Raw genomic sequence first — 13377 nt, forward strand, 5'->3', positions numbered from 1 at the left:
TACAACTGATCCTTATGAAAAAGACATTATTTAGGTTGGTTGAATCTAATCATTTGAGCCCTTTAGGAAACAAAGCTTTTCCTCAACCGATAGTGGTTTATGAAGGCTGAGAAAAGACTGATTTAATTATGAGGACTCCATGAACTATTTCAGGTTTGAAGATGTAGGGGGTGGTATTTGAGAAGAAATTTAGACAATTTCTAAGAGCAGAAAGCAGTTCATAGCTGACAGCAAGCAAGAAAACAGAGATACCAGAACTAGAGCCACAGGGAATTAAATTCTACCAGCTGAAATGTGCTTAGACACTGCGTCTTTCTTAGAGTCTCCAGGTAACACGCAGTTCAGCTGACAATTTGATTTCAGTCTTGTGAGACCCTAAGCAGAGGACCTAGTTAAACCTGCCTAAGCTTTTGAATTATAAAATTACGAGATAAAAAATAATTATTGTTTTACGTCACTAAATTTGTAATAATTTTCTATGTAGCAATAGGAAACTGGTACATGCTCATTATAAAAACATAATTGGCTCTCTAGGATATTAGTAGATCATACACATTTAATTAAGAATGGCAATGAGAGATTAATTCAAGAGATGATAATGCAGAAGGCAAGTATTGCTGGTTGCTCAGTCATGATTTAGATTTTAATATATGCTGATAGAGTAAATGCATTAGAGATTAATATTTTCGTAAGCCACTACAGACTATGAAATGCTCAACAAAATAGTCTAGGTTTAGAAATTATACTTTGCTTTAAATCATCACTTTTCAGGAAAACATCAGTAGATATTCTCATTAAGTCAGACAGTAAAGTAATTAGATCATAGAAATCTAAATTATAGAAGGCTCCCATCCCAGCTCCAATGCCTCTAGAGTTTATTATTGTGTAAGATCAGTTATAAACTTTGAATCAAACCACTAATATTTTTGTAGTTTACTTCTTATAGTAGCTGATATTTAATAAAACTATTTCTTAAGACAAAAATAGTTAAGATATGCTAAAAAGAGCTAAATAAGAGCCACATGTTTAAATGCCTCTCTGTATAATACTAGTATTCATCTATTAATGGGGTGAAATTGTGAGTTTAATAAAAATGTACTAACTCAGATATATCTATATGTTTATAAGTTTAAAAAGCATCTAGTTTTGTTTAAAATATTTTGTGTATAAGCAGACCATAAGTTTAAGATGAGAGAAAGACATATAAAGTTATGCAGATGATTTAACAAAAGTTACAGGAATGAAAGGGAAATCAGGATCACAACTGATCTTCACAGATTAATGTTTAGATTTGCCTTTTTTCCATGTAAGTTACAACTACATGAAAAAATTAAATAAGTACTTTATTAAAGTGTGAAAACCAATTATTTTTAATATTTGTAGCTAGATTTAGTAAACAACAATAAGTGAAAGTAAGCATTAAACTTAGAATTTTAGAGAGCATAAAACATAAGTGTCTCCTTTGGCTTTGTCCCTTTAAGTCCGAGTGCCCTTGGCCTCTTTATGATGTCACCTTACAACATCACTAGTTTGAACTTAAAATACTTAAGTCCTGGCAAGTCATAGGTGGGGGAAATGTCTCTCCCACGATTGTAAGTCAAATTTTATGTTTTAAAATACTAAAATACTCACTAGCTTTACATTTAACTTCTTTAGTGTGAAGAGGTGTTTATTATATTATTACTGTGCCATTCATAAGCAAAAGATAAAGTGTTTAGCAGATGAAGTTTCTCAAGCAACGTAATAGATTTTTTTTTTTAATTCAAGATATAGCTATTACATGCATTTCAGCAAAATAGATACCTGGCTTTAAATAAGTCTTTTTTGTTTGTTTGTTTTTTTATGGTGAGTCTTACTTGATTTCTTATTACATTGTATTTTGGGTAATATAAAATAAAATAATTTATGATTTTCGGTCAGGGAACCACTTGGAAATTTCTGTGAATTATTTTTGTGTATGTAATAGTGACTGAGGATTGTGACCGAATTTAAAGGAGGCATATATCACAGTGGTAACCTTTAGTAAAAAGTGGGGCAGCTCTATCAGAATATGACCAACCAAATACTAATTGTATCCCTCTTGCAAAATATTGAGTATGTGAAAGTAGTTTGTTATATAAAGCAGCTAATCCAGACATGAGAAGTAAGTCATATAGTAGTATGCTTATGCTTAAATTATTCTGTGTTAAAATAAGGTAGGTAAAGAACAGGTTTCAATTCTGTAAACCTTTTTTACAGAGGACATGGAACAAAAGTAAAGGAATGGAGTTTTGAAATGTAAAGTATGGGCGGGACTTCATTCAGCAGTATTGTTAAAAGAAAGATAAAACATGAATATTGAAAATAAAATAGGCTTTCCATAGATACTGGTGTCTACTTTCTTATAAAAACAATAATTTTAAAGTATAATGCTTGGTAAAGGTTTAAATGCATTTGTTGTGATTTAGAAGCTGAGTAACTTGATGCCTTTAAGTCTGGTTCTGCTGGTGAGAGCATGTCTTTCCTCTCTGGTACAGTCAATAACTGCATTGTTTGATTTTAGGTTAAACCAACCTCATATTCTGGAAAGTAAACCAGATGGTTATCATGTATTAGCAATTTTACATATTTGTCAGTACTATTTAATTTTAAGAAATTATGTGTCTATATTAATGATAGATATAATATGCATTTTTAGTATTGACCTCAAGAGGATTTGGGTTATTTATATTAGCCTTAAAAATGAGTTGGAACATACTTACCCCTCCTCTACTTCTTTTCTTATACTATTTTCCTAATTTTAATGGAGAGATTTAAAACACTGATTTTAAACATTTTTAATAATATAAAACATTAAAACTATAAGTTATTCTCTATGAACTTTTAAGCAATATTCTATAATTTTCATATATTAACTTATTATTCAGTAGCTTCTTTTTCAGTAGGTTTTCATTGTGATCTCTGTTTGACCACTGGTTCTTTAAAAGGAGCTGTTAATTTTTCAAATATTTATATATTTTCTAGATAATTTTATTATTGATTTTAATTTAAATTGCTTTGTGATTAAAGAAGATGTCCTAGAAATTATAGAAGAAATTGATGGATCATTCCAGCATTAGGAGAAATACCTAATGTAGATGACGGATGATGGATGCAGCAAACCACCATGGCATGTGTTTATCTCTATAACAGACCTGCACACTCTGCACATGTACCCCAGAACTTAAAGTATAATAATAATAAAATGAATAAGTAAAGCTTAAAAAATGAAAATCTCATGTTTAATAATGTTTCATGAACTTGAAATATTTCCTCATTCAGAGCATTTGGAATAATGCAGTTCATAACCACCACTGGACATTAAAATTTCTTCTGCAGTATATAAACGTCGTTTGACTGGATCTGAATTTAGATATTTAGATATTATGGGGCAAGTAATTTTGGGGCATGGGTACAGTTTAAGAAAATGATAGACTGGATAACTTACTGGTGAAAACATATTAAATGTTATTCAATTAATACAAATTTTTATAGAGTGAAAAAATGTGCCATGCTTTATACTGGTAGCTTCATTCTTTAGTCAAGGTATCAAGACACTGCTTTTTCTGTTTTTTTTTTTTTTTTTTTTTTTTTTTTTTTTGAGACGGAGTTTCGCTCTCGTTACCCAGGCTGGAGAGCAATGGCGCGATCTCGGCTCACTGCAACCTCCACCTCCCAGGTTCAGGCAATTCTCCTGCCTCAGCCTCCTGAGTAGCTGGGATTACAGGCACGTGCCACCATGCCCAGCTAATTTTTTGTATTTTCAGTAGAGACGGGGTTTCACCATGTTGACCAGGATGGTCTCGATCTCTTGACCTCGTGATCCATCTGCCTCGGCCTCCCAAAGTGCTGGGATTACAGGCTTGAGCCACCGCGCCCGGCCTGAATCTGCTTTTTCTATACTTAAACCTTAAATTTTACTATACATCTGTCAAAATAAACACTACATGAGGCACATAAGCCTCAAACTCACTCATGCCCAACGATCGATCGCTCTATATTCAAAATATAATGAAACTATGTAAAATAATATTTCTTTAATAGATTGTAGGGTTTGTCTCCATCACCAATAAATAAAGATTAGATTGTAACACTCTCCTTCACGGGAACAAACATGTTTAGATAGTAATAAATCAAATGGGAAACTATAAATGGAAAATAATTTGCAATGTAGTTTTGTTTTTCAGATTTTCTTTAAAATGTAGCAAAATTCCTTATGAATTTTTGTGGTCCACACTGACATATACACGTGCACACACAAATTCACAGGTGCACATATATGCCATTTAATAATTTGGATTTGGTAAAGTTTGGAGAGTATTTTGAGGATATGCTTTTACATAAACATAGGGTTTACAAAGTGATATCTTGTTTCAAATTGAATTGCAAGAGAATTTGAAACATGAAATGAGAAAAATAATTCAACTGTTTTTCTAATTTTGTAAATGTATATTTTCGGATGTGCAATTTGTTTATATATATGTGTGTGTGTGTATACACACACACACACACACACACACACACACGTATCTATTAGACAGATATATGTATATATAGTTTGTATGGCCAACCACTATTTAGTACTGTTGTAATTTGAAAACACATTGGCTAATCTCTTCTATCCTGGAGATGAAGTAATCTTATATTGTTAAAGATATCTGAGAATGTGAAGTATTTCTCTAGTTGTTAGTTGTAAGTGCTGAAGCATAATAACGCCAATTTAGAACACTGATTTTATATAAATTAACTAAGATCTTTCTTTTATATTTTAATAGCCAAAAAGTAAACTTTGGGACATATGATAATTACATTCCAGGTAAGAAAGCATTCAATATTTATTTCAAAACATGTGTGATTAATTTTATGTCAAGTATTACTCTCTATTCAAAGTGATAAAGCAAACATTGCCATGGAATCAAATTGATAATCAACTTTCTATTTCCCAAGGAACCTTTCTTACAGGTACATGGAACACCTTTTACATGTATTTTGCTTTGTTTTGAATCCAAGGAATTTTAAGTAAATATGTTCAGCAACATAAAGTTGGAAATAGTTACATGTTAGAACTCATACAATCAGATAATCTTACAGTTGAAAAGCAATGTAGAAATTAGATAAACAATTTCTTGTTTACGTTTATTATATCTAATTTTAAGCTGGATAGTATCTATCAGGAATGCTGATTATTCCTCTACAACATTCCTGATAAATTATATCCAGCTTAAAATTAGACCAAAATTTCTTTGCTAGACAAGGCAAATGTATCTGATTTTGGAGGACTTCAAAAATCAATTACATTCCCCTCAGATATTGAGCTCAAATATGATTTTTTTCTGTACATTTTTCCACTGTTCCTATTTTCTTTAGAGGACTCATAGGAAATGTCTATTATTTCCACACATTAATACTGCATGTATCTAAATACAATGATGAAATCTCTCATTGGTCTCATTGGTAACCGAAGTATCTTTAATCATTTCTAGTATAGTTTCCAGCTTACTTCACCCTCCCAGGCACCATTCTGTAGACTTTTTGTCAATTTCTTTATTAAATATGTCACCTATAACAATGCCATTCTTGGGTGTAGAACATTTACTCTTGTAGCTTGGAAAGTTATTATTAACTAAGGGGATCTTAAGCCTTAGCATTTAGATGAAATCATGTATTTTCTGAATATTTTATGTCAGCATTGTGCTAAGTAGTGTGGGAGCTACAAAAGTAGTTAACTTATTTCCTGTTGTTAATAAAATTGTATGCTAACCAAAAGTATGAAGCAAAAACCTGGATTGGAAGAGATAGAATTAAAGGGAAGCAGTAAAACTGAATCTTTCCATTTAGTGATATTAGTTTTGCAACAACTACTTTATATAGTTATCTGTAAAACTGGTCAAAATTGAAAAATCAATTTTTATTTTCTCATATTGATGACAGAAAATTGCAAACATTACCAAATAAATGAAGCCATAATTTGAATCACTTGTTTATTCATTTACATGATATATGTTGCACTTAATGCCATTTCAGCTCTGATGAAATTCTATTCATTTCAAAACGTGTGCCTTGTCTTTCTTATTTTAGTCAGTGAATTAAGCAAAAAATCATGGAATCAGCAACACTTTGCCCTGTCATTCCCAAAACCACAACGGCCAGGAAAAAAAAGAAGATCAAAACCTTCTCAGATAAGGGACAATACAGGCCCTGTAAGTACTGGAAAGATAACATAATTATCTGTAATAAGTAATAACTTAGTAATAATTATGACCACATTAAGTAATTACAAGTATTAGTCTTAAGTAATCACTCATGAGTAGAAAGCTTATGAAATCATGTATAGTTTTATGTGTTATAGATCAAAGCTGACAAAGTTTCAGCAATGATGGCAATATTTATCTCTATAGTCCAATGAGGCTATTAAATACTTAAAATGAGGCTAGTGTAACTGAGGAATTGAATTTTACATTTAAATTACATTTAAATTTTACATTTAAATTACATTTAAATTTTACATTTAAATTTAATTTACATTGAATTAAAGCAAATTCCCACGTGGCTATGAAATGCCATATTGAACAGCACAGGAAGTAATTCAAATTCTACTCCTTAAAAAAGTAGGTATGTTTTATTTGCATTTTACTGTATACAACTGCCCCCTTTATTTCATATTAACTATTTTTTTAGTAACCCTTTATTACAAAAAATTTGTAATAAAGGGTTACTAAATAAGTAACTCTTTAAGTTTCCAGTAAGTAAAAAAATATGGAGATCCTAATGTTAGAGTTAGTATGAACTTTCGGAAAATGTTCTTCAGCTGGAGAAACCCCCTCATTTGAATAATGGGATTACATTATACCTTTAATACTTCCTCAGTTCTGTAATACAGAATTCAGGATACAGAGTATTGGAAAATAAATATTTCCCAATGTTTCTGGAGTCAACATGGGATATGCATATTTTCAAAGTAAAGTTTTCACAAAATAAATGTATCATTAACTTGTTTATTTTTTAAAATGTATCCCATTGGTAGTGAACAAAGTTCTTTTTCTTTTTTTCTTTGGTGAATTTATTTTTCCATTGTTAATATTTGTACCAATATTGGCTATTTTTGTCATTTAGTTTTGTACATGTCTAATTAGAAGTTGAAAATAAAATGCACAATCTCAAACTAACATTCCCTGTTACAGATTTTATTATTTTGGTTACCAATCTGATGATACTCAATTTGTATCTCACTAAGCAATAGGAGTTTCAGGCTTTTATCTTTAACTATGAGTAGCATTCTAAATTTCAGAGACTCTGAAAATGAAAATAGACTAAGATATGCTTCAACCTGAAACTATTAGATATTAGAGAACAGTTTCTGAGTTACCAAAAATTAGAAGTTGGACAAAATATTCCAAGAATTCTCAAGAACATAGAGTTTTTTTTTTTTCTTTTCTTTTTTTTTTTTTTTTTAAGCCTCCTATGATTGTGAAGAGAGGTTCTGATATGCCTTGAGTCAATGGAGATCTCCACCAATTTGAACCTAAAATCCTGAGGGAACTATGAAAGTCCTATGAACTGAAAGTAAGCTCCAAATAAGGCACGAGTATTCACTAGTTTAAAAAAGAGGATGAAAATTTTAAAAAACAAAACCAAAATAAATGATGAAATCTGTAACTTCCCCACTTTTCAACAAAAGCTAAAATCTCTTTATGGTTAAAGTTAAAATATATTTGGGATATACTAATAAAAAACTGTGTAATTGACCCACAAGTTGTTCATCATTATTGTAACCAATCTTTCAGATAATCGACGAAGAACAATTAAGAGGAGGTCATAGACGACCATTATGGATGTACCGTTCTTTAATGAGAATTTCCGAGAGACCATCTGTTTATTTAGCTGCCAGGAGGCAGCCTCTCAAACCAACTCGTGCTGCCAAGGCAGATTCTAAAGCAGCAGGTGGAGAGCACTTACTGTTTTTATATTGTCTCTGTAAATTTTCTGATTAGGTTTCTATTAGAATTTTATCAGGTTTGGATTTTCTATTTTAAGAAATATTTGAATATTTATTCCCAGATATTGGTAAAAAAGGTGAAGACAAGTCAACAGAGAAGGACACAACAGGTTCCGAATCAGAATTAAAACAAGGGAAAAAAGATTTAAAGAAACGCAAGGATGTAGATAAAGGAACAGATGAAAAGCTAGATGCAAAGAAAGATAGCAAAAAAGGTGAAAAAGATGCAAAGAAGGGAAAAGACTCAGCCACAGAATCTGAAGATGAAAAAGGAGGTAAAAAGAAAGGTAAAAAGGATGCAAAGAAGGGAAAAGACTCAGCCACAGAATCTGAAGATGAAAAAGGAGGTGCAAAGAAAGATGCAAAGAAAGACAAAAAAGATTCAAAGAAGGACAAGGATTCAACCACAGAATCAGAATCTGTAAAAGCAGATGAAAAGAAGGCTGAGGATGAGAAAAAAGATGCAAAGAAAGGTGACGACCCAAAGGATGCCAAGAAAGATGCCAAGAAAGATGCAAAGGAGAATAAAAAGGATAAGAAAGATAAGAAGAAGCCCAGTGGTACAGACAGTGACTCGAAGGATGATGCCAAGAAAGAGTCAAAGAAGGATGCCAAGAAAGATGCAAAGACAGATTCTGACAAAGAATCTTCTGATTCAAAGAAGGATTCAAAGAAGGATGCAAAGAAAGATGCAAAGAAGGATGCAAAGAAGGATGAAAAGAAGGATGCAAAAAAAGATGCAAAGAAGGATGAAAAGAAGGATGCAAAGAAGGATGAAAAGAAGGATGCAAAGAAGGATGAAAAGAAGGATGCAAAGAAAGATGCAAAGAAGGATGAAAAGAAGGATGCAAAGAAGGATGAAAAGAAGGATGAAAAGAAGGATGCAAAGAAAGATGCAAAGAAGAAGGGCAAATAGGTCTTAAATAAGAAATCAAACTGAAAGAATAATTCAAAAGCATATTTGATGAAACAATAGCGGTATTCTGCAACTGAATTTGTGAGTAAAAAAGAGGTTTCAAAGAATCATGATGTTTAAAAAGGGGCAAAGAAGGATACAAAGGAGAACTCAGAAGAAATTTATAAAAATATAAGAAAGATGTTTAAAAAATTAAGGGGGAATCCATTGAAAGACTTGAAGAATGCATACGCTTAAATTTGGGGATAGGAAGGACTCAATGAATGATCTCTAGAAAGATTTAAAGAAGAATATTCAAATAAGGATGTAGAAGATAAGGAAACCAAATCCATGGACACACACACACACACACACACACACACACACACACACACACGTTTAATAAAGGCTTAAAAATCCCAAGGAGGGAGATACTGTATCTATAGATTTAAAATAATCTCAAATTGCATCCACAAATTTAGAGAATGAAATATAGGAGCCATGAATTGAAGTTAAACACCTTTAAGAAAGTCTACTTTCAAGTAAATATAGCATCCCTCTGGGGGAAAAAAAAGAAGTAAAAGAAAAAATTACTTCCTTAGGAGCCAACATCTTTCTTTCTGAAGTTTAAACAACCACAACCATGTTTATGGTTGCTGGATGTCCCACTTCCAAGCCAAAAGAAGCACTCTTGGTAAGTTAGTTTGGTTTTATTTCAAGCCAAATTGAATGAATGTTTTTCTTTTTAATTTTTGTGGACACTTAGTAGATGTAACAATAATTGAACCAAATTATAGTTAGATAGAAGGAATAAGTTCAAAAGATCTATTATACAGCATGGTGACTATAGTTAATGATAACGTATTGTATTTCTGAAATATGCAAAGAGAATGAACATTGTCTTCTCATTGCATAAATGATACCCATGTGAGATGACGCTTATGTCAATTAGCAAGATTTCAGCATTTCACAATGTATACGTACTTCATAACATCCTATTGTTCATGATAAATTAAAATAAATAAATTTGAAATACAAATTATTGAACTGATATAGAGGTTTAAATTGACACTGTTCTTATATTATCTCTGTAATTTTTTGATTATGTTTCTTTTAGAATTTTATCAAGTTTGGCCTCTGTCATTTTAAGAAATATTTGAAGAACATGGAGAGACAACCAAGTAAATGAAGCTTTAGAAAGTGCCCTTGAAAAGGTTAGGGAAGTCTCTCATGAGGGAGAGGATACTAGCCTATAATATATGATATCATTACCAATTAATCATCCACAGTTTTGAAATAGAAAGTAACCAATTTATTTTGATTTAAAGAAGGACAAAAATCAAAATTGTCTAAATGACCAACAAGAACAAATTTAAATGAGGCATATGAAAGAGCTACTTGATAAACAGCCAAATACATCACAAAACTAAATAAACCAGAATTTAACAGTGTAACAAAGGATATATACATAGCATTTATTTAGATGTGAAAACAATTAACTTTATATCTTTAAAACTATATTAAACTCTTTTGTGACCCTTAAGTCCTATTGATTTGAGGAAAAACAAAAAGCAATATTAAGCAAAATGCAATATCCTTGAACTTCCCAAGTAGTGGCAATTTATTCATTTCTGATTTACCATTTTCTGAAATAAACCCAATGTTGTTGCAGAAATTGCTAAATGATTTTCTCTCCACTTTATTCTTCCTGACATAAACTTTGGATGCAACACAAATCTTCTCCTGGACATTAAAGGAAGGGTCTCCTATTCTGTATGTTCTCAAAAGCTAGCTTCCAAGGAACAGTAAGGAATAACTGTCTTGCTTAAACATTAAACATTGGGTCCTGTCCCTCCTGCATCAACTACTAAAAGTCAGTGGTTATTATAACTCATGACCTGCCAGGAGATCTCACCTTGTTAGTCTGGATGAACGATAATGGCAGAGCAAGTCAAATTCTGGCCCTTTGTTCTCCTTCCATTCCCTCTAGTAACCTGCTCATCATATTCCTCTGCTGATGGTGAAATTACGTGTTTAGATTGTTAAACTTTTCTGGAAATGTTGGCATCTCACTGAAGATTTAGGAAACCATTTCAAATCCTCTTTTTCCTCTGTAAAAAGGCGCTTAACAGTATTTTAAACAATAGGATTCAAAAATCAGGTTTTAGATTGAAATTTAATGTACAATGACAGAAAAATTGAGCTTCTACCTTTACTATCCCACTTATGTAGGTGCAGCATCACATGTAGTTAAATCTAATAGCAGTGCCCTTTCATCCAGTACCTCCTTGTTTTTATCTGTACTGTTTCCTCAGTGATTCCAATAAAAGATAAAAATTTAATACGTGGCTTTACATAGCATTCTTATGCTGTTGAATCTTGTATTTAAACCTAGTATTTACTTATTTACTCAGCTCCATATTCCCATATACAAATACTTAATTAAGGCATCTAGTTGACTATTGTCCAGGTATCTCAAAATTAACAAGTCCCAAAAAGAACTGTTGACATGCCTCCATCAATGCCTCTTTCTCCCCAAGTTCTCCCCAACCCATTAAATGACACTGGTACCCTGTCTGTAGCTTAATCCACAATCAGGGAGTCATCCTTAATTATTCTTTCTTCACCCTTCCTACCAGTAGTAAGTCCCATCCTGTCTACCTACAAAATACTTGAATTGGTATAATTCATTATATTTTGACCACTTCTGCCCACTAGAAATCCAGTCAACCATTATCTCTCACTTGGAAACTCCAAAAGCCTTCTAAGTACAGGAGAAGCCCCTTCTTCGTTTATCTCCACAGTACCATATCCCATTCTCCATACAGAAACCATCATGTTTCTCCCATGGTCAAAGCTTTCTAGTGTATGGATACCACACTTAGCATTAACTTTTCTTTTGCTCTGGCTTATAAATCCTTTAATGATCTGTCTGCTGACTATTTCTCTGCCCTCATGTGGCAACACTATTTCTTTTGTCTACCAGGCACTTGTCACATGGGATTTTAAAAAATATTTTACCACATGTAACCTTACAATATAAAGCTTTTACACTTGTTTCTTCTCCCTAGAATGCAATTCTCCTGCAACATCAGAGTCGATGCCTTCAAAATATTTATTCTCAACTTACATTTTACATTTCCAGATATTTTTAAAAGATTGATTTATTTTTTGACACAGTTGTCTCTCTCTGTTGCCCAGGCTGAGATGCATTAGTGTAATCATGGCTCACTGCAGCCTCAACCTCTCTAGGCTCAGGTGATTCTCCCATTCAGCTTCCCTAGTAGCTGGGACTACAAGAGCTGTTCATCACATCCAGCCAATTTTTGTATTTTGTAGAGATGGCGTTTTGCCATAGGATTTTGCCCAGGCTGGTCTCCATCTCCTGGGCTCAAGCAATTCATCCCCATCAGCCTAGCTAAGTGCTTGGATTACAGGAGTGTTACTACCAAAGACTAAGTGTTAATAATCACATCATGGAGAATGGGGTAACCATCACTTCAAGCATTCATCCTTTGTGTTAAAAACAATTCAAATATACTTTTTTTTTTTTTTTTTTTTTGGAGACGGAGTTTCGCTCTTGTTACCCAGGCTGGAGTGCAATGGCGCAATCTCGGCTCACCACAACCTCCGCCTCCTAGGTTCAGGCAATTCTCCTGCCTCAGCCTCCTGAGTAGCTGGGATTACTGGCACGCACCACCATGCTCAGCTAATTTTTTGTATTTTTAGTAGAGATGGGATTTCACCATGGTGACCAGGATGGTCTCGATCTCTTGACCTCGTGATCCACCCACCTCGGCCTCCCAAAGTGCTGGGATTACAGGGTTGAGCCACCGCACCCGGACTCAAATATACTCTTACAGTTATTTTTAGATACACAATTAAGTTATTATTGACTATGGTCATTCTAAGGTTGTGCTATCAAAGAGTAGGTCTTACTCATTTTTTCTAACTTTTGCGCATTAACTATCCTTACCTCTCCTCCAATTCCCCACTACCATTTCCAGCCTTCTACTCTCTACCTCGATGAGTTTAATTGTTTTAATTTTTAGACACAACAAATAAGAGAGAACATGCAATGCTTGTCTTTCTTGCCTGGCTTATTTCACTTCATAATAGTTCTTTCTGAGGCTTGCTTTAGGTATTTAGGGTACTTTGTGATTTCATATCAATTTTAGAGTTGTATTTCATTTCTGTAAAAAATACCCGAAGTTTTTGATAGGGATTGTGTTAAATCCATAGACTAATTTGGGTAGTGTGAATATTTCAATAATATCACTTCTTTGATCCATAAATACAGGATGTCTTTTCATTTATTTGTGTCTTTGATAATTTTTTCATCAATGTTTTATACATTTCAGTGTACAACATAAATACATCCTTGGTTAAATTTACATCAAAGTATTTTATTCTTGTTGATGCTGTTGTAAATGAGATTTATGAAATTCTTATTTTTTAAAATTAGATA

General features: G+C 32.6%; 1 protein-coding gene across 1 annotated transcript; it reads left to right on the forward strand.

Annotated features, from left to right (window-relative positions):
• The first annotated feature begins 1575 nt into the window (after positions 1-1575).
• On the forward strand, positions 1576-8930 carry CYLC2 (cylicin 2). Its single transcript, XM_010336162.3, has 5 exons — positions 1576-1592; positions 4794-4834; positions 6097-6218; positions 7803-7959; positions 8077-8930. Exons 1-5 carry the CDS (start codon positions 1576-1578, stop codon positions 8928-8930), a joined length of 1191 nt encoding a protein of 396 aa, XP_010334464.2.
• Positions 8931-13377: the final 4447 nt, after the last annotated feature.

The sequence above is a fragment of the Saimiri boliviensis genome, chromosome 2 (genome assembly GCF_048565385.1).
Source record: "Saimiri boliviensis isolate mSaiBol1 chromosome 2, mSaiBol1.pri, whole genome shotgun sequence".
Classification (NCBI taxonomy): domain Eukaryota; kingdom Metazoa; phylum Chordata; class Mammalia; order Primates; family Cebidae; genus Saimiri; species Saimiri boliviensis.